This window comes from Amblyomma mixtum, chromosome 8, assembly GCF_055824585.1.
Source record: "Amblyomma mixtum isolate Tamu chromosome 8, ASM5582458v1, whole genome shotgun sequence".
Taxonomy (NCBI): Eukaryota; Metazoa; Arthropoda; class Arachnida; order Ixodida; family Ixodidae; genus Amblyomma; species Amblyomma mixtum.
Window position 1 is genome coordinate 19,833,504 of NC_143019.1, and position 20,909 is coordinate 19,854,412.

General features: G+C 48.4%; 1 protein-coding gene across 1 annotated transcript in view; it reads right to left on the minus strand.

The window, feature by feature from the left end:
- Positions 1–8,199, minus strand: part of LOC149331573 (uncharacterized) — a 38,587-nt gene extending 30,388 nt beyond the window's left edge. Inside the window, exons 1-2 of the mRNA XM_089557372.1 lie at positions 8,187–8,199; positions 399–503 (exon numbers count right to left, since the gene is read on the minus strand). Coding sequence (XP_089413498.1) covers positions 399–503; positions 8,187–8,199 — 118 coding nt within the window. The remainder of the gene's footprint in view (positions 1–398; positions 504–8,186) is intronic.
- Positions 8,200–20,909: the final 12,710 nt, after the last annotated feature.

Sequence of the window (20,909 nt, forward strand, 5' to 3'; positions counted from 1 at the left end):
TCATGTTTATGATCATGAGTCCCGTATCAAACCAAAGCCCTAGTAAATAAGCTTTATGAAATACTAACCCCACATAACGTTTGTCGTACAACTGTCAAACAATTTGAACGATATTGCATGGCTTCTGGAGAAAAAAAGGTATTTTTAAAAACACATGCCGTTTGTATGACATTTGAGTGATAATTGTACATTGCTTTATGGTTCTGTATAAGGTTATGGGAGCATACAGCTTTTTTTCACTCGGGACAGGTCTGTTTTACCGGGGAGGCACTGAAGTGGCGCAATGTCCGCAGCACCTCGCATCCGCGAGGGCAGTGGGCATGACCTTTGTATTTTGTAAAAATGAATAGTATTATCTTAATGCCCAACGTGCAATTGGGCTTGTTACTGAAGCTCACCTGGAGCCGGGTTGTAGGCAGGGCCACCTCCGCCTCCTCCTCCTCCTCCTCCTCCGCCTCCACCTCCTCCACCTGACCCATCCTCAGTCACCTCACCGCTTGACCCTGCGTGCAAAGAAGCAACTCAGTGAAAAGGTTTCCGTGGATACCAGGAGATGCCGAATTTGAATTCGTCAGCGTTGCCTCGACGAAAGGTTGCGCTGCCGCAATCAGTGAGTTCGTTCCACAAAAAAGCCACGAGTATGCGAGAATCCTCTCTTTCCTCGACAAGATCGTCTTCACCGCGACAAAACCTGGGGCAAACATGGCCGGCTTGATTCGTGCGAAGCACAGCCGTGAGTGCTGCTCACAATGATTTCGACGAGGTTCACTTGGTGTTGGTTCAGTTGGTGCTGGATTTTTTTGAGACTGAAGTGACCTTCCTATCTTTGCTCCTTCATTTCGTGCTCTTACGCGTATTCACTTCGTGCGTAATTGCTTTAAGTGCCAAAAATAACTGCTCGGGGTGAAACCCAACCACGAATCGTGTGGCGCCCCTGAACATGCCGGTGCAGAAATAAAATAAATATTGCCCTGAGTGGGTAACGAACACGCGGCCTCATGAACAGAATAGCTTCGCTGGCCACTGCACGAGAGCACTAAGCTACAGGCGTAGCCGATAACGCCTCGTGTTGAACTGCAACCAACACTCGTGCCGTGCATCGCACATCGTCATCTTCGTCAACTTTCATCTGCGGTTCGAACAGATCAGGTCAGTTAAAGGGTCAGTCTACTCACCGTGATGAGGGCATAAATAATGGCATATTCTGGCAGTTGGCACCCTATAACATCAATAACGAGGGAACTGCTCCCGGTTTAGACAGGAATTCATATTATATTGCGGCGTTAAAAGTCGCGTAAAGAATGCATGGTGGCGACCCCAAACGTTCATTTTGTTGGTGCAGGTGGTAGGTAGCCCTCTTTTGTAGAAGCATAAGTGAATATACTACATACCTTTTGTATGCCCCAATGTCAGAGAAACGTAACGTTTTGCTCTAGTAAACTGTAGAAGGCGTACCGCTCGCTTTTTCTGTAAATCACATGAATATTTATAGTTATACGTACGCTAAACGCAGGCCCATTCCTACTTTTAGTTCAGCGTATACTAGCAGAGACACAAAAATAAACTCAGCCTATAGCGGCGCCATCTGGTTGTCAGGACAGGAACCATTGCTGTAAACAAACCGACTCTCCACTCAAGCCTAGAAGCGGCAGAATCGTTACTCTAATTATTAAAATAAAGCAAATGTATCACTTTTACGTTTTCTTATAGGTGAGATGAGACGAAGCGAAAGACCGGCGCCCCTTTTATGACCAGTGAACGCTCTGAAAAAGGCAGCAACAACGAAAATTCAGTCCGAAGCGAGAGGTCCGGCTTGACCGATAAAATTCATTAGACTGACCCTTTAAACCTCGACCAGACGCCTACCCGAGTCTAATATCGATACCAGAGCTGCCGACGAACCAGCAAAGCAAAACCATGAGTCAACAAGGCTAAACACATACTCTCACACGTCTATTTGGTAACTACGTTAAAACCCAAACACTTTTTTCGCGCTATGTCTTTGTAATATACTTACTCTTCGCGAAAAAAAAAACCCATCGCATCGGTATTTAGTACTATATTTTTTACTCCTGTTAATTTCGCCTCAGAACCATCGCTGTACACTTTTGAAGGCATCTGCGTGTAGGGCTCCGAGTAATAAGGTTCAGGAAGTCATTAACTGCAAACGCCCATACAGCATACGGTGAAAACAAGGAACGGTTTATTTAAGTCGCAAAATATGTATTTGCAAAACTATAAGCACACTTACCAGAAGCTCCTAAGACTGAGTATCCAACGCCAATAACCAGCAGGAACGCAAAGCAAAGGCCGACGAGAAGAACGACGCTAGCGCCTTCTTTCTTCTCACTGGAAAGAGATTTTTTGTCATTTGTATTTAGCCCGTTAACCACGTGCTTTGCTCACTGTCATCTTCGCCGGCTTTCATACTCAACCCGTACAACTGTTCAGACTTGCAAGGGCTCGCTGCGGGGTGCGAAAAGAACGAAACGTTTCTGAGGCCGCAAAAAAGACCGCAGCTGGGATTCTGTGTCTAAACTATTACAATCCTGTTTTACATCTGTGTGTTTCTCGTTCTTCCGGACTCCCTGGCAGGCGTGGTCACCACAAAGGCGTCGATAAAAAGAAAAAAAAAGTCGCTGTGACTTGGCTTAGTTAAGCCCGGTAATTGCGAAAGCAATATCCGTACCTACGCCATATGGTACAGCTGGTAGTGTAGCTGGTGGTGGTGCTTGTGGTTAGAGTTGTGGTGATGCATCGGTTATACAATCCAATCCAATCCAATCCAAACCAATCCAACCCAATCCAACCTAATCCAATGCAATCCAATTCAATCCATTCCAATCCAATTCAATGTAATCTAATGTAATGTAATGTAATGTAATCTAATCTAATCCAATCCAGTCCAGTCCAATCCAGTTCAGTCCAATCTAATCTAATCTAAAGCAATCAAGGTCAAATGAAGGTCAATGGTGGTCACCGCCGCGGCACGATGGTGGTCACCGCCGCGGCACGGCAAAGACGTGAAAGTGCAAGTAGTATTGCTTTCGCAATAAAAACATTGCAGATACGTAGTAGGAACGGTTGGCGCAGATGATGCAACACTGATCATATGATAAAACTGTCTTCTTCTTGACCCACTTCATCTTTCCCTCCTCAGCGTTTCTGTTCTTCAAAGCTCAGCTGGATCGCACAGATAACCAACCCTTCTACCACGTATGCAGAGCTCCCTGCACGTGGGCATATATACAATGCTGGATTAGAAAGACACCCCTACTCTTTGCATTTTATCCACTTAATTTTGAACCTGTGGTTATTCAGGTGCCACCTCGACACACAAGTTTTCCTCCAAGTGCCGACGCAAATGTTTTGCGCCGTCATTTGGTGTTCAGTCCCAGAGAATGTATTTCCGAGGACGGAAGTGATATGTAATCTATAATAATTCCCGGCTGCGGAGTGTTCCGGAGACAGCTATCTATCTTCTTCGGCGACTGCTGTGATTAACGCGACATTATCGCACAGTCAACCAGAAGCAAACCGCCTACGAGGCTTAGGCTGCAGTTACTGCTGTTGCCAAAGACACGATTCGCGAAGACTGGAGCCAACGGCTGCCGAGCAGCAGCTAGACAACAGATTATCGATCCCGTACAACTAACTCGTCGTGCGTTTTAGTTAATGTTTACGTCCAACTGCTAGAAAACAGTTGGCTTGTGTCCTACATATTGCGGTCGCAGAGTGGCATAATGCGAAGACACTGCCCATTTCACTAAAAAAACCGATCAAATTTATTTCCTTCGGCAAAGAATAACTTTTCACTGCCATTTGACTAAAAAACCGAACAAATTTATTTCTTTCGGCAAAGGATAACTTTTCAGAGAAAAACCGCTTGAGAAATGAGCACCATTTCTGAAGGGTGAAGGCTCCCCAGTGTACCACCAAAGCGCTCTACTGTCTACTTCTACATGTCCATTCCTTTACGTGGCGCTAGCGCAAAGATAATACAAAGCTTGAGGCAAAACAAAATGTACTTTTCAATGAAATGCACGTAGTTATTTGCAATAAACAAATTTCAATGTCCTGATTGCAGAGTAAAAATAAGGAACTTTGGATGTATACCATTCAAAGTCTATTCTTACCCTCCTCCTCCTCCTTCGATGGCTGTAGAGAATAAATATTGCGAAAAAATATTAAATTAGCCGAGGAAAATGTAGAAAAATCTGAGCGCTAAAATTCGACTAACAAATTGAGGAAAGTGGTTAATACACTATATATGCCAGGTAGGTACAGAAACTAAGTGCTTTCAAAAAGTCTTCAAGGAAACGCTATCAATAAGCATTGCACAGTTCTCAGTGAAAAGTTTCTATGATTGCTTAAGGGAGCAGCGATATTGCACGCGCAGTTACTGAGTTATTCAAGAGTAACGATCACTACCAGCTTCATCAGCAAAACGAATTCAGTTAATCCTGGGTCTGGGTTTAGCACTAAAAACATCTGATGATGAATGAACAGTAACTTTTCCGTTATTTCCTGGGTCATTCGATCGGTCTTCCTTTCATTAGTATTAGGCTCGGGTTTAAACTGCCAGTCTTCCAGCGTTGTCTCGCTCCATGCAGGGATTATGAGTTCAACTGCCGCGCAAGCTACAGAGTATATATAGGGCTGAAAATCTTCGAATCTAGGTACTTACTCGACATTTGGCTGCTCTCTGAAAAATAGAGTCATGATTTATGGCACCAGCAAGACAGCAACACGTATACTCAATTCTTTACGGTTAATTTATGCACATGGAAGACTTTCGCCTTGTTCACGAATGGTCGATGCACTTAAGAACGTCTTGTACTGGTCGCGTACTTGTCCTTGGCCCACCCAGTGCATAGCAGGTGTCAAATGTGCTAGGTAGTGTTTTGTAGGCCATCATGTCGACGCGCGTATCGATGACAATTATTGCGCGAGCGGTCGGTTTTTCTGACCTAATCCTATCCTTGCGACTTCTGTTCGCCATGAAATCTGAGGTCCGAACGAAAACCCAAAGACCCAATGGAGATCTCGGTTAAATCTGCCGGTGAAAAAAAAAAAAAGGGTACCTTATGTATACGTTTTGTAAACTGCGGCCTGGGGTTATTTTCGTGGCTCTTCAGCTAAGTCTTGTCGCATGGTGCCAAAAAACAGAGTTCTTGATTGCAGCGCTGGCGATATCCATATTGCGCAGTGTCCTTAGTAGAAACCATGTCGTCTATGCCGGAACACTTTGCAGAAACTTAAAACCAATCTAGTATGGAGCTGACAGCACTCACAAGGTGACCATCCCCAAGAACTGAGCTTCCTCGCGCACCTCCTCCTTGCTTAGGTATAGCTAGCTGTCAACAGATGTCACCTCAGTCGGAGCATCAAGCGCTATCAAAAAACGTTGGCGGAAGAAGCCGCAACATAAAAAGAGGATATAGCTGAAAACTACCAGAACTGCAGCAAAAACCGCGCAATTGTGCCCTTACACACGCCCATCGCTAAGTTCTAGCTCACCTAATCCCTCTAATGATCTGCTATTTTCAATTGCGCGACACAGCTCACTGCCCCAACTGTCTGTAGATTGGGGCAGACATAGAACACATTCTGTACTCATGCAACACTGCCATTATCTCTCCTTATTTCGCTTACTCCTCATCGGCCTTGTTGGGGTGTAAGGCTTCACTCCGGCTCGCCCGATGGTCAACAGGACTTAGCGGAGTAAGAGAGTTTTTACACTGGGCCTTAGAGCTAGCCTTAAGTTTCCGGCAATTTCCTCACTGGCGTCCCAGAACCCTCCTCGCAGCGCCGCCTCTCCTCCTCCGCTCTTTTCTCCCTTCTCCTCTTTTTTTCTTTCACGGCTGTTGCGCTCTTCGGTCTATTCCTCCGGCGAGTCTGCCTCCGCGCACCGCCGCCGCGATTCTGCGCGTCTTCTGGACCTGGTAAGCGCGCCTCTCAATGTGCTGACGCATGAACACGTAGGTGGTGGTGGAAACGTTTATTGCCAATGATGTAAATCGTAGGGGGCGCCTGGTTTGACGCAAAAGTTTGCATGATTACGAGCATTGGTCTGGGTATCGGGCATGCAGCAGTATTGGGTATTGAGCAGTCCGGGTTTGTAGTTGTCGCCAATGTGCAGCCTGCGCTATGGTGAGGGACGGAGCGGGGGGTGCGTATTCCCTGCTTTTGTCTCGGTAATACGAGAGAATATCACGGAAGGAGACCAGGTAGTGCATTCCCTGCTCACGACAGTATGAGGCATTAAAGGCTTTCGCCTTAATAAAGCGATTCTGCTCGTATTGTCTTTCACAGCTGTTCTGCTCCTGGCGAGCTTCTAGGGCGGCCGGCTCGCGATTTTCGCGTTGCCCTTCGAGCCATTTGTGTGGCCGGCACGTTCCTCGCGCAAAGAAGGCGACTGCGCACGTACTTAAAATGGCGTTAAAGGGCGATTCACACGACGGTCCGTTCGCCCACGGCCCGCGCACTACCTGGTCTCCTTCCGTGATATTCTCTCGTATTACCGAGACAAAAGAAGGGAATACGCACCCCCGCTCCGTCCCTCACCATAGCGCAGGCTGCACATTGGCGACAACTACAAACCCGGACTGCTCAATACCCAATACTGCTGCATGTCCGATACCCAGACCAATTCTCGTAATCATGCAAACTTTTGCGGCAAACCAGGCGCCCCCTACGATTTACATCATTGGCAATAAACGTGGCAATTTCCTCACTGGCGTCCCAGAACCCTCCTCGCAGCGCCGCCTCTCCTCCTCCGCTCTTTTCTAGTTTCCTCTTTTGCCTTCTCCTCCAGGTATATTGAAAGTTCTGCGAGGGGACACCGGATCGGTAATAATTCATCTTGGATTCAGGTCAGTAGAAGCGTGCGAACGGCAGCTCGAATCCACTCTCCGTCAGCGGAGCGTGGCCTCGTAGGAACGGATCTCTCGAGCTCGTTGCGTCCGTTCTCGAAGTATCGGCGTCCCCGGCGAAACTTTAAGATGTGCTTACACGTCGTTGACCCTATTGGAGCCATTCCCAACTTTTCCTCGGCTGCCGGCAGCCGGCGGTATTGTTTCAGCAAACAATGTTGCTTGTGTTAGGAGATTGTAGTCCTTGTTCCCAAGGGCACGGTGCCACCGTGGTCGCCTTGCGCGCTGTTGCGATAGCGATCAAGAGGTGCGGTTGTGGCTTAACTGCTTGCTGCAGACGCTGATTATGCACACGTGTTCCTCAAGCCAGTTAAAGCTCCCCCGGGCTTGTACCTGTGCGTGGTGCCTCGCGCTGGGAAACGACCCAAGCAGCATAGGCAATATCGCCTCATTATTGGAAACGTATTGACCACTGCACTGACTACTGCCTACTTTTTCTTCGAAGTTGAATGGTTCTCATCTTTTGCACTGTTACACTGCTAACAGTCTTATGTTCGGCGACCCGCAGTGAGTGTGACAGGTCACCAGTTAGACTTAACCAGACTTCTGTGGCTTCCTTGTCTTTTTCGTGTCCACCTCGGATATGCATCGCCGTGTATTACCTTGCTTATTATCGTTTAGTGTGACATTACAAATGTACTGGCCGATCTCCTCGAAAATGACACACTTGAGCCCCTCGCCGTTCTTCTCCGTCGCCTTCCAACAGTGCATACCGCGGAAAGACTAAAAATAAATAAATTTGCAACATAATTGTTGACATTTCATGCGCAGTGCGGTGCTTAACGATCGAGCAGGAGCTAGTGCCCGCGATAGAAACGAGCCTCCTAATTGTGCGGCTTCTTATCGGACAACAATTCAAAAGAGAACACGCCGACTGGCTGCGGCCACAGTACGCGACAAGGAACGAATGTACCCCATGCCCGCAGTGTTCAACCTGATATTCTGCCGAACTGTATACAGTGCGTGCTTCGAGTCACTGCCGCCCAGCTCTGCTTGGCTGTTATTCTCTACACCGAACTATTTTAGGCCGCATGGCGCAGTACCTTTCCTCCAACATGTCCGAAACACTCGGATTAGGCGCATAGATTGAGCATGAGAGCTGTTATTGCATTTACACTTTCTTTTCGCTGACGCAAGCTCAAAAGGTTGATAACCTGCACTGTAGCTACTTGCGGCTCGGAAGCGAGTGCATAATGCGAAGCCTTGGCACCCAATTTCCACCACTGATGCGCCAAGGGTGGCAGTACTTACCGACCGTCGACATGGCGGCTAGAAAGGAAATATGGCGCTCTCATTAACGACAATGTACTTCATTTAAAACAAATGTCGACATCCCAGAACTGTATACCCCTAACTGACATATAAGGAGCATTTACATCTAAGAATGTAGCTATAGCAGTGATTACAGCCAAAGACGTAAGTTAGTGCCTTAACTATAGGGCACAAACGCTACGAAATTACGTTTAGTGCTTTCCAAAGCCTTAAACGAAGTTGAGAGCCCTTAAGAACCAAGATAGCCTTCGTTTGGGACCCATATGCAAAAAAAGACATAAGAGAATTAGAAAAATACAGAGGCGCGCAGCAAATGATATTAAACATCTCCACGTCAGACGCAAGATAGCCCGTCTAACTTTCCTTCACCAACTAATCCCTGGAAAACTAGGCATCTCTCCAGCTCCCTATGTGCAGTTTTCTGAAACGCGTAGAACTCGTTGTCATCATAATCCCACTTTAGCACCATACTTCGTGCATACTAACGCTTTTAAATTTTCTTTTGTCCCGAGAACTATTGACGAATAGAACGCCCTGCCTCTACAGGTGATATCGGCTGTTGAATTTGACAACGCATTTTGTGAGCTATTTTACATTGTATATGTGCTACACTGTTGAGTGAATGTGTTCTTCTGCCCTCCCTGCCTGGACCCAAATGAGGGTAGGCAGTATTGCGAAAATAAAATAAAAATATAAATAACTAACGGCAGCCAGGACAGTTTAAATAAAACAAGGCAAGAACATCCCGAAAGAAACAAGACCTCTATACTGCCGTCCTATGCGCTGAAAAAGCCACACTAATCCACAATTCTACAGCTTCGAAGCAAACTCCAGCTTTCTGAGACCGGTAATAAATGTTTGTAGGCCACAACCTTGATGTGGCCGCTGGCCACTGTTCGGTGGCACCAGCACCGAAGTCTGTACCAATTGGAGATAACCTATAACATACCACAGCACCACAAGTAATCGGCCAAATATTGGAAACGCATTGGCAAAGTCAGGTCCTACAAAGGACGAGAGTGAAACCATCCATTTGCAATCTTGGGCCGACTATCCGTGCAGTTTGGGACAAAATATATAAAAAAAGGCAGAGAATGGTAGCAACTGCTACCACCCCGTTTCACCCCGTTCCAGCTTTCCACCACCCCGTTCCAGCTTTCTGAGACCGGTAATAAATGTTCGATGGCCACAACCTTGATGTGGCCGCGGACCACTGCTCGGTGGCACCAGCACCGAAGTTTGCACCAGTTAGAGATAACCTATAGTTAGGGATAACAATGTCCATGTGTATGAATCTGCGGTGGAAGTTAGTAAAAAGCCATCGAAAGATTACTGGCTCAAAAGCAGAGCGCTGACATAATGATAGAAGTGCAGGATTACTAAAGTAGTTATGACGAATATATAAAACGATTTATAATACTCCACAGCGGCACAGGTGATTGGCTCAAATTGGAAATGTACTGGCAAATACCGGTCCTGCAAAGGACGAGAGGGAGACCATCCATTTCCAATATTGGGCAGACTACTCGTTCTGTTTGGGACAAAATATAAAAAAGGCAGAGTATGGTAGCAACTACTACCACCCCGTTTCAAAGGGGACGCTCTTATCATCCATCCTTCCATCCGTACCGACTACGCTTGGCAAACAGGGATGCCGCAAACTCCGTCGGTGGCACCGCTGCCGCTACAGATACTTAGATAGAGAGGCTTCAACTAAAAGAACTAAAATATTTGGGATCTTTACTTCCGGGATGCCCTCATGAAAACCCTATGGTAGCCTAACGTGAGGGGGACATTCAGCATCATCAGTACTTGGAGCGATGCTGTTATATCTCCTGTCCTATTTTCAAGCCTCTAGCAGCTACGTCAGCGCCCTCTCCTGTCTCTCCATTCGCCGCGCTCTGCGTGAGTGGAAGGCGCTGGTTGCATCCTCCAACACTATCGGCTGGGCAGATGCGCCTTAGCTCCTGTACGATTGCTGCGGCGTTCTCATTAAGAGTCCGTGTGGCTGGAAACCGCAATTGAACACGGCTTTTTCTGGCCCGCGTTTGTAGTCCAGTCACTGAGTATGAAGTCACAACATCTAGCGCTCCGCCAATTTTTGGCTCTGACAACTTTTCAACCCCGCTCTGATATGGACTGCAGTACTTACTCGATTCTTCACCTGGAAAAGAAGCGAGAATCATAAGCAGTGTTCAGAAATTTCTTTGTTATGAACTTAAAATAAAAGTATGGAGCTTTTGTAGGATGCTAAAACAGCAGAAATAAGACAAGGACACCGGTGCTTACCCATGGTTAGGCAAGTCTAGGTGGTCTTGCTGGTCAAGAAAAAGTCGTCAGCAAAGAGGTTACTTTTCGCTGCGAGGTCTGGCGCCTCCGGAGTGCTTCCCGAGGACGCCCCTTTGTGTTAAACCTAGAAGCATTAAAAGCAATGGGACGATGTTCTGAAATCATTGACACAGGAACACAATAAATCACAACATGAGCCTGACGCACAGCTGATGTGGTCTAGACCTGTAAGAACAGCACTACTTATTCAATGTTAACCACACTGCATTGCTATGCTCTTTGGACTATGGAGAACGCCGGAGCGAGAGGCACCGGAGTGGTTTTGGGCGCCCCTAGTAGCAATAACGCGCTGGAAAACATTCCCGCGTGGATTCTTTTCAACATTTTTTCATGATATCTTGGCAGAAACCTGGGTCGCAGTTATCGTAGCGAAAACCTCCGCGACCACCAACAGACCCCAGCTTGCTTTTAGCTATCCCGGAAAGTGTCCAAGAGTAAAGCCATTACCGACGCATACTTCCTCTGAGAAATCATTGCAGTCTAATCTGGTATTGCACGTTCAATCTCGTAAAAGCAAATCTGGGGACGACCTGTGTCTTTTTACGCCTGATTTCCGCGACACATCAGTGGTTTATGAAAATGATAAAACAAATCTGTAGGGAGTTAGTAGAGGCCTGCTACAATGGTAAGGAAAACGACACGTGTGTGGCTAAGCCGTCCGTGAGCTTTCACCGTAAGGAACTTGCCTTTTTAGATGATTAACTAGTGCGCCAGTGACTTTAGATTGTTGTTTCGCCCTTTCACTGCTATGGGGGTTAGTGCGGGTGCATTTCTTTGCGAGTCTTTTTTCACCGCTTTCCTTCATTAAAACTTCAGTTGTTAGTCCAGCCTCACCTTGTTCTATTCTCTTCTTTTGTGTTGTGTTTTCCGGCTGGTTTTAAGATGAATCAGCACCAATTCGCCCAGTCGTCAGTCTTGTTGAAACTATTGCCTAGCAAAATGTCACTATATAGAAAGCGATGCGCCGCCGCGGTGGCTCAGTGGTTATGGGGCTCGGCTGCTGACCCAAAAGACGCAGGTTCGATCCCGGCCGCGGCGACTGAATTGCGAAGGAGGCAAAATTCTTGAGGCCCGTGTACTGTGCGATGTCAGTGCACGTTAAAGAACCCCAGGTGGTCTAAATTTCCGGAGCCCTTCACTACGGCGTCCCTCATAGCCTGAGTCGCTTTGGGACGTTCAAACTTCATAAACCATCTTGAAAAAAAAAAACGCAGCAGCAAGAAAAAACGCCCACGAAATAGACACATATGTGACAGGACGAATGCTGCTCTTCCAAATGTTTTTGATTGAGAAAACCGGAGCTTAAGTACAGCGCTACTATCCCCTCGCGACAATCCATCGCATTGGTCTCAAAATGTAAGTGCATTATCAAGAAGAGACAAGGAGGCGGGTCTTCCTTGTCTCAGTTGCCATGCGTGGATGAAGCTCAAGAGTCGCGTTGAGGAGGAACTTCGTACAAAAGCTCGGGCGAAGGACAGGACGCGTAAACGAGTGGCCGCTGGCTCGCAAGCGTAGCAGGGACCGCCGTTTTATTGCGAAAGCAATACTACTTGCACTTTTGCACTTTTACGCCTTTGCCGTGCCGCGGCGATGACCACCATCGTGCCGCGGCGGTGACCTCCAAAGCAATACTACTTGCACTTTCACGCCTTTGCCGTGCCGCGGCGGTGACCACCATTGACCTGCATTTGACCTTGATTGCATTAGATTGAATTAAATCAGATTAGATGAGATTACATTAGATTAGAGTAGATTACATTGGATTGGTTTGGATTGGATTGGATAGGAGTGGATTGCAGTGGATTGGATTGGAGTGGATTGAATTGAATTGGATTGCATTGGAATGGATTGGATTGGATGGGATTGCATTAGATTGGTTTGGATTGGATTGGATTGGATAGTATAACCGATGCATCACCACAAGTGTAACCACAAGCACCACCACCAGCTACACTACCAGCTGCACCATGGCGTAGGTACGGATATTGCTTTCGCAATTACCGGGCTTAACCGAGCTAAGCCACAGCGAATTTTTGCAGCAGAAGCAATGGACCGAGGCCGAATGTGAGGTGTGTGCGAGCCCCGAACAGTGGGCGCGAGAAGTATGAGCGGCCCGCGGAATAGGGTAAGGTCCTCGCAAAATGACTGAAAACCTGCTAACGCTCACTATCCGCATTATAACGAATGAGTGATCGCCAAATAATTTATTCCGTGTCCCCTACCTCAATAAGAGACCGCCAATGCCTAAATGTGAGTAGCGAACATGTGCGCCGTGGCTGAGGTTCGGTGCTGATGTCGGACCGACGCGAGCGGATATGATAGTAGCGCTAAAGATTGAATCACTCGAACTTGTTGATAGCGATGTTGGCGCTTTCAATACGAAGAAACAACTGCCCTTTAAAATGTGTTAGCGGCGTGTGCTGGCAAGAGCGTCTAAATTCGCTGAAAGACTAGCACTTTCAGCGAGCATAAAGCTGGCAGGGACGACAAGGGCCTGAGAGCATAAGCTTCAGGAACTGTACGATGTGACAGTTGCCGACAGAGCAGCGCCCATGCTACAGTCAGAGCGCGCAGTGTGCTTCGAGGAATAATGGCTTGTAGCCGAAAGCACAGCCGATGAACACGCGACTGCTCGGGATACGCATGCTATCCCACCTGGTGCCTCAGTCGGTGGCCTTCAGGGTATGGGACAGGCCTCGGCCTTGGGCAGCAGTCTCGCTGGTTGGGAACCGGTAGGGTCCTGCGAGGAGAAAACAGAGGGACGTGACACCTGGTGTCTCCTCAGGGTGGCTCGACAGTTGACGGTACTTCGCACGTAGACAGTGCTCCGGCAAGTACCAGCAGGAGGGCTCCGAGGGCAGGCAGGGCAGGCAGCAGGTGCAGCGGGACCTCAGGGGATAGAGCTCCGGTCGGAGCGAGCAACGGTCGTTGAGTGCGCGAGCTTCGCGAGATGTTGTTGTTGTTGTCCTCTAAATAATGGCGCGTAGCCACTGCAGGGGATTGGCCAAGACACAGGCGGCAACTGATAGGTGCACAAAATGTTAAACAGGAAAATAATGATGGGGAAAAAATAAAATAATAATGATAATGATAAATATTAGGAAATAAATGAAAGAAACTCAGATGTGTAATTGAAATAAGCTAAACAAATACTGTTAGATCGCGAGCTGTTCGCGCTGGAAAGATGAAGATGATGACCTCAATCTTAATGGCGCAAACCCACGGCGGGAGATTGGCCAGAGTGCACAGCGGATACAAATGCACTCGTGTACAAAGAGTGGAGTATTTGGATAATTTTGTGTCTTAGAATAGAATTTGTACAAAAAATTCACGAAAAAAACGGAAAAGAAAAAGCAGTGAATTCTCATTCTTAATTCTAGCAGAGGAATCTACCTGAATATAATCGCACAATTGTTTCAGGGCGTATACCTTGGTGCTTGCCCCGAAGGAGAGAGGGGCAAATTTTCCAAGTAAATTTTACGGAGAGCAGCGAACCGCTGGCAGAAGAGGAAAAAGTGGTTTACGGGCTCAATATCGCCTGAGGACATCATCATCACCATTTCGCCACGACTCACAGAGGTTACTCGTAGATAACCTCGATCGACGTAAATAAAGATTTAGCCACGGTATTCTGCAGAGCAAGAGAGCCACGGACACCTCACATTGCCTTGAACTGCACGTCCGCACACTCCAAGGAAATGCCAGGTGTTGAAAAATCCGTTGTAGCAAGGGGAAACTCATGAATGATGAATGTATAGATAACCCATTCTGCAGTGGCCGAGTTTAGATGCAGGCTAAACGCAAAATCTGCGCTGTCAGTTCACGATGAAAAACCCCATGCGGTCGAATTACGGCAGAGCCTTCCACAGAGTACTGCGCCTGTATCTACACCTAACGGCCGAGAGACCTACATGTGCGGGCCTGCGTGATCGCGGCGACACATGGAGCCCTGGACTGAGGGCTGCACTCAGGAAGACGTATATACTCAATAACCTTTTTCCTTCTCCTCCATTTTGGCGCCTTTTTCTTCCTTTCGTTTTGCTTCTTTCATTCACTCCTTCATCCCTTTTCTGAATTGATTGATTGATTGATTGATTGAAAAGCTTCTATTTTCAATATGAAAGACGTTTATCCTCGCCCCGGGCACGCAGGCCTGGGAGATGGAGAATTGCTATTGGATATGGGGGTTCGGAGCCGCTGCTAGCTGCTTCTGCTGCTTGACGGAACCGCGGTCAAGTCGACGCCCGTTCCCACCACCAGGACAGGAGTGCCGTCGAGTCAATGAGTTGCGTGGTGGGAGAGAGATTACGAGTGGGTTTATTTACATTTTTACAAGCGTTAGAACAAACGGGAGAGTCAATGGGAGAGCCTCTCTTGGCTCGGCTTTGTCCGACGCCATCCGTGCCGTTTCCGCACGTTTTCTGGATGAGCTCTGGCGGAGTTACACCTTGCTAACTCTGAGACGGTCTCTCTAGCCCCTCTACTTTGGCCGCGCTTTGTCGTGTACTACCATCCATGCCGATTGTGCGCCATTTCGCAATCCTGTCTTACGGCGTCATGTCTCTCCAACTCGGTGATGGGCTGGAACGAAGATAGCGTCGCTCATTGCTACTTCGTTCTCATTAAGCCCGTCGAGCTTTGCAAGCCGCCTTTTCTCAGCCTCAAGTTTAAGCTCTTCTAGCTCCGCAGCTAGTTTCTCCACACGGTCCTGTAGCTGTGCCTCAAGTTCCTCTCTTTCCGTTTCCTCAGCTCTTTTACACTGCTCTTCTTTTACCCACTTGTGCATATTATCCCAAGCAATTTCAAAATCATCCTGTTCTTCGGTTTCTAAATTTTGGATTGCTTGAAGAATATCCGAATCTTTCGCTTTTTCCTCCACATCCACTGCTAACTAATCGCGCAAGAACAACAGGTTTGTCCTCAAAAACCTCGTCAGGTCCACGGTCACTGCTTTTAAATATTGGCTTTGCTCACTCATGGTGATTATGAACAACTACACCTGTGCTACAGACATACAAACACCCGATCAACTAGCAGTTCAAATTGTTAGCGCAGAATTTGAAGCCTGGAGGATCCAAAGCAAAAACCAAATACTCACCCGCAGATGCAGCACGATGTCACCCGGTTCATCCCAACGCTGCCAACTAGGTGTTATGGGGGTTCGGAGTCGCTGCTAGCTGCTGCTGCTGCTGCTTCTGCTGCTGCTTGACCGAACCGCTGTCGAGCAGCAGCAGCTAGCAGCGACTCCGAACCCCATCTCCAACATTGCGCATCGACGGTTAGAGGCTGGCTGGCAGTCATTGAATGGTAGCAGCCTCTTCCGCCGGATGGATGGTGGTGCGCTGGAGCTCAGGGTCCGGGCTTCTTAGCAGAGCCTCTCAGGTTTCTGTACTGTCAATATTTTTGCCCACTCGGGGAGAACTTGGGCACTCCTAAATTATGTTGTCGAGGCTCCCTCTCATCCCACAGTGTGTGCGTCTATCATGAGACCGCAGGTCTGGGCACAAGTGGTACGCGAAGCCGCCTCCACGCTACAGCTTCTCTATTATTAAATTTAGGGTCTCAATGCGATATTTAGATGTCAAATGGGAAAGTTAGACATACACTTCACCCTTTCCTTTGAAAAAAAAAAAGCTATTTAAAAAATACATGTCGCAATTAAAGAAAAGGCGCCAAAATTGTCTCACTATGAATGGGCACCGGAACCGTGCCCTTAGAGAAGGCAGCAAGGGCGGGTGGTGGTGGTGGTGAAAACATTTATTTAGAAGGGACAGGAGATATGTTTTCATCGGCCGATAAGGGACCGATCCTTACAAGCACTAGGTGGAGGGGACCCCAGTGGCGACAGCCGCCGCCCCGGCGCGCCCGACTAAGGCTTGTTGGTCCTGCAAGTCGTGACAGCCGAGCAGGGTCGCCTCCCAGTCCTGCCGAGTTAGGTTGGGGATGGAGCAAGGGCGGAGAAGTAAATATTTCACACGTGTGGAACCGAACACTGAGAGTGATTACGATGACTTCCCCTAGCCTTGCTTTGCTGTACTAACTGCGACTCCACGCACTTCGTTATGAAAGGCGACAGGATAGGGGGTGGCTTTGTCTCTCCCTTCGGTGCTGCGATTTAGGGGTAGTCTCCTGCGGCGAGGGCTCCTTGCCAATGGGGTATCTGTTGGTAAAGCTAGTGTCGTCGTTACGGCGGACGCGGTTGTTGCGACGCGCGTCTCTTATTTCAATCTTTCCTCCCACCCCTCTTTCAACTTTCTATGTCTGCACGTGGCAGAGGGCGTGGCTCCATTGTTGTTGTGCTCAAGAAGATAATGGCGTATACCCACTGCGGGGGATTGGCCAAGGCGCAGGCGGCGACTTAAAAGTGCACAAAACGTGGAAAGTGGACAGTCCTACAGTTTAGTCGCTACGAAAACATTATAGTTCGAAATCCACGCACCGCCTGTTTGCACTGCACCTCCTCCGTGTCGCCACTGAAGCTGCCGCAGACAATGTCAAAGGAAACGTTCCTACGCCGGCGTTACCCAACACCTTCGGGGAACTCAGAGAAGCCCAGCTGCACTATGAAATTTACAGGCTTATGTAAACGATGTTGGGAAGAGCACTCCACAGAATACTCGGCTGCACGGTAAAACTTCCAGAAGCCTGGCGGGTAGAGTCTATACCAGACGAGCAGCGCAGACTACTCCGGGTAGCACAGGTACCGAAAAAAAAGCAGAAGCAATACAGAGGACGTACGCAAGCACGGATAAACCGGCATACGTAGACGCAGCCAAGTACGACCGCGACAACGAAAGGGCAGTAGCCGCGGTGCTCGACTCGAAGCATCGGGAGATCACCAGCGGCTCGCCCGGAAACTGCACGGTAACCGAAGCCAAGAAGCTAGCCGTCACTCTAGCGGCAATTGAGGGTTTCCGTACCGGGCGGTCGCTAACTGTTTTCACTGACTCTCAAACGGCCTGCCGTAATTATGCGAACGGCAAGATAAGCGCCGCTTCACATGCATGCGATTTTCGGCTGCGACACTGCGAATTCTGTCCCTCCGATCGAATTCGCTGGGTATGGATTGCATCTGAAAGCACTGACCGAAAATAGCACTGCGGCGTCATCGACTAGGCTGACTATTTTAGTTCTAGTCGCAGCATTTGAAACGGCCCTAAGTCGAGCCGCGCTCCACGTACTCCAATCGGCGTAGTCAGGCTGATGATTATGATGATGATGATGATTTATATGCTGGCCATCATTCGCTCAAAAGTGGCAGTCGCATTCATAGTCCGAAAGGCATGGCGTCAAGTTCATGCAGCCCGTCAGGCATCGCAAAAGCTGTCTTACAGCGATCTGTGTAGGTCATCGAGACTATCTAGTACCCGTACCTACGTGTGAAGATAGAATTAAGCTCCCTGCAAAAGGTCGAGGGCGTCATCATGCGGGGCAGAGGACAGAAGTCCTTGTGGATGATTTTGACACGCTGGTAGTGAACGCATAAGCAGATAGAGCCGTCGTTTTTCTAGACAGCGATGACGTAGGAGTCCCAAGGACAGGGCGATGGCGAAATGTCGCCACGCTGCAGCATGTCTCACCTGTTCGTCACTCACCTGACGTTCGGCTGCCGAGACCCGATAATGTGTTTTGCGCAACGGCGAACCGGTGCCGGTGTTGAACCGATGCGTAACAGCCGATGTGGGGCCCAAATGGTGGTGGGAAATGTCAGGTGTGGATCTAAACTGGTCCCGCAGAGCCAGAAGCTCGGACTTTTCTGGAAGAGTACCATTTGCGTCGATTGAACGGGCTAAGACATTCAGGGGACGGTATCAGTAGAAGGAGTGCAAGGAGTAAGTGAAGCTACTGGGGGGTGGCAGGAGTTGTCCTCTTAAGTGTTGCAGAGGACGACGGGCGGGAAACGGGGAGGGTCACGCGATGCAGTGATGCATCACGTGACCGGCCACGCCGCAGGAATCACAAGTACAGAGGCTGTACGGTGTCCGCCACAGGTTGGATCTTTGAGGTGGTGGCCGGACAGGAGGAAATTTGGTTGACCGCTGGGGAGGCCGAAACAAAACGAACGCTTCTTGCCGGAGCTGTCTGGAAGCTTAGTCGTACGTAAGCGCTGCAGCAACGGGAAGCTGGAAGCGAACACTTGCTGGAGTGTGGAAGCCAGGTTACACTGGTTAGTCGGGACAGCAGGAAGAAGCGAAAGCTGCAGAGAAATCTCCTCAAGGACGAAGTGCTTTATCGGGATCATGAGCGAGCTCTCCTCTGTGTCAGTGCCATGCTAGTAGCTGTCTTGGTCTGAGCAGTAGGTTGCCGAGTGAAAACGCGTTGTCTGAGCAGCTCATCATAGCTCTGGCATAGATCGGTCACGGAGGTGGGGTTGTTTGTCAGAAGCATATTAAAAGCGTCGCCTCTACACCTTTGGGCACATACTGGATTTTATCAGCATCATGAACCCATGACGTGCTTAGAGATCGCCGACATCTTCTGTACAGCTAGTGAAAGTTTCACCATTTTGCTGGGAGTGAAAGCGAAGGCGCTGCTCAGCGCAAACTTTGCACACCGCCGCGCGTCTGAATATGTCGGTAAAGGTAGTCTTCAAGGTGGAGCACGTGAAGTCTGATTCGTGACTCTTGTACCAGAGGTTGGCAGCACCGGTTAAATAGAAGATCACATTCATGCGCTCCGTGCTGTCGTCCCAATAATTATGAGCGCTCACACGTTCTTGGAAGGACATCCAGTTCTCCACGTCGCGGTCCTCCGTGCCGCTGAAGATGGTAGGGTAGCTTTGGCGGAATATAACAGGGAGGCAACGGGCGCCGGCAAAGAGCCAGCTGGCTTGCTCGCGTCTGATGGCATGATGGTAATGAGGATCAGCTTGCGCAGCTCCAAGATGTAATCCCGCAACTACCAAGATAAAACTGGCTTTATTGGGTGAAGTTCCATTGGGAAGGCCGGGTAGAAAAGGCAAACATAAGTCGGCACTATAAGAGTTCGCGGTGTGGTCTCGGGCTGTGCGTCGTGTATGCCGCTACCCATCATCGCCATGTTTAAAATTCTCAATACCGGAGTCACGTACATCACATCGGTGATTACATTAACAGGGCACTTTTACAGCGTTCCAGAGATAATAACAAAATTTGCTTCGGTAAAGAAACATCCATTACGAGGTATCTTAAATGTGTCCTAGTACTGACCGCGTTGCAGTAGGAGGATATAAGCGATTATTTAAAAGCACAAGAGGGGCATTCACCCGAGCTTCATTGCTCACTCAGTGCAAGACTCTGCTAAAAGTGGCCAACCTCAGAATGTCTTCCCCAGTGCTCCCATTGGCCCATGATTCTCCAGATAAGCCCCGTTCTCCACTATTAATTCTATGATCGAAGTTTTTTTGTGTGATTTTAGCTGCCTTTTAGACTACATGGCAGGGGGAGCTGCTTATCAAAATACGTGACTAATACGAATCTGTTTCACTCCAGCATCGTCGAAGTCTTAGCAGCCATGTGGTAACTTACCGCTTTGAAAGAAAGAAGATCAGTGGCCTCTACAACCTGGAAACCTCGTTTTGTGTGCGGTTTGGAGTACTATATGAGGCGTTGAAAAACAAGCGTTTTCAAATATGCTACATAACTGAGAACGAACGTTTATTTCTATCAAATTATTCTTATTTTTCCCTGGGTGGTGCGACTTGACCAGAAGTTGCTTGTGTTCACCTGTTGTAGAGACACTGACCAACTCTACACAATAATCACCGCGGTACTCCACCGTCAAGCAAGCATAATCGCGCTTTACTAAAAGCAATTCTGCCAAAATGAATGCTGCAGTCGCATAATTTGTGACAGAGACGCGGGATCGCGAATGGTCACTTCCTTACAAAACAAAAGCCCCCCCCCCCCCCCTCCCACCACTCCGGCCTCCCTGGAGTGATAACTCCAGTGAGGCTCCTGAAAAGCAGCCCAGATACTGGCGCTTATTGACGGACAGAAAAAATTGAGGGTGCTGCAAAGTATACAGCTAAGCCTAACATCTTCATCAAAATTTCCTCTATTGTAAAAAGGCCTAACCGCGGTCTTCTGGTACCCGTGACACTGGAGCAATTTCAAACGCGATTAGGGTTTTATATCTGACTGACATGCTGCTGTGTTATATTTTGTTAGGTCAAAATGTGCTCTTTATTTTGGATACCTATAATAGCCTCGCCGTTGGAGCAGCACTGAAAACACAGCTGAGCACATGCCGTGGGTGTGGCACACACACAAAGAAAACGTCAATTATCTTTCACATCGCAGGCGGTTATGTGCAGGAATCCCTTCTCCCACAGTGACTGGGAGGGTGGCTTGCCCTCCCGCAGTGTCGGGGGCG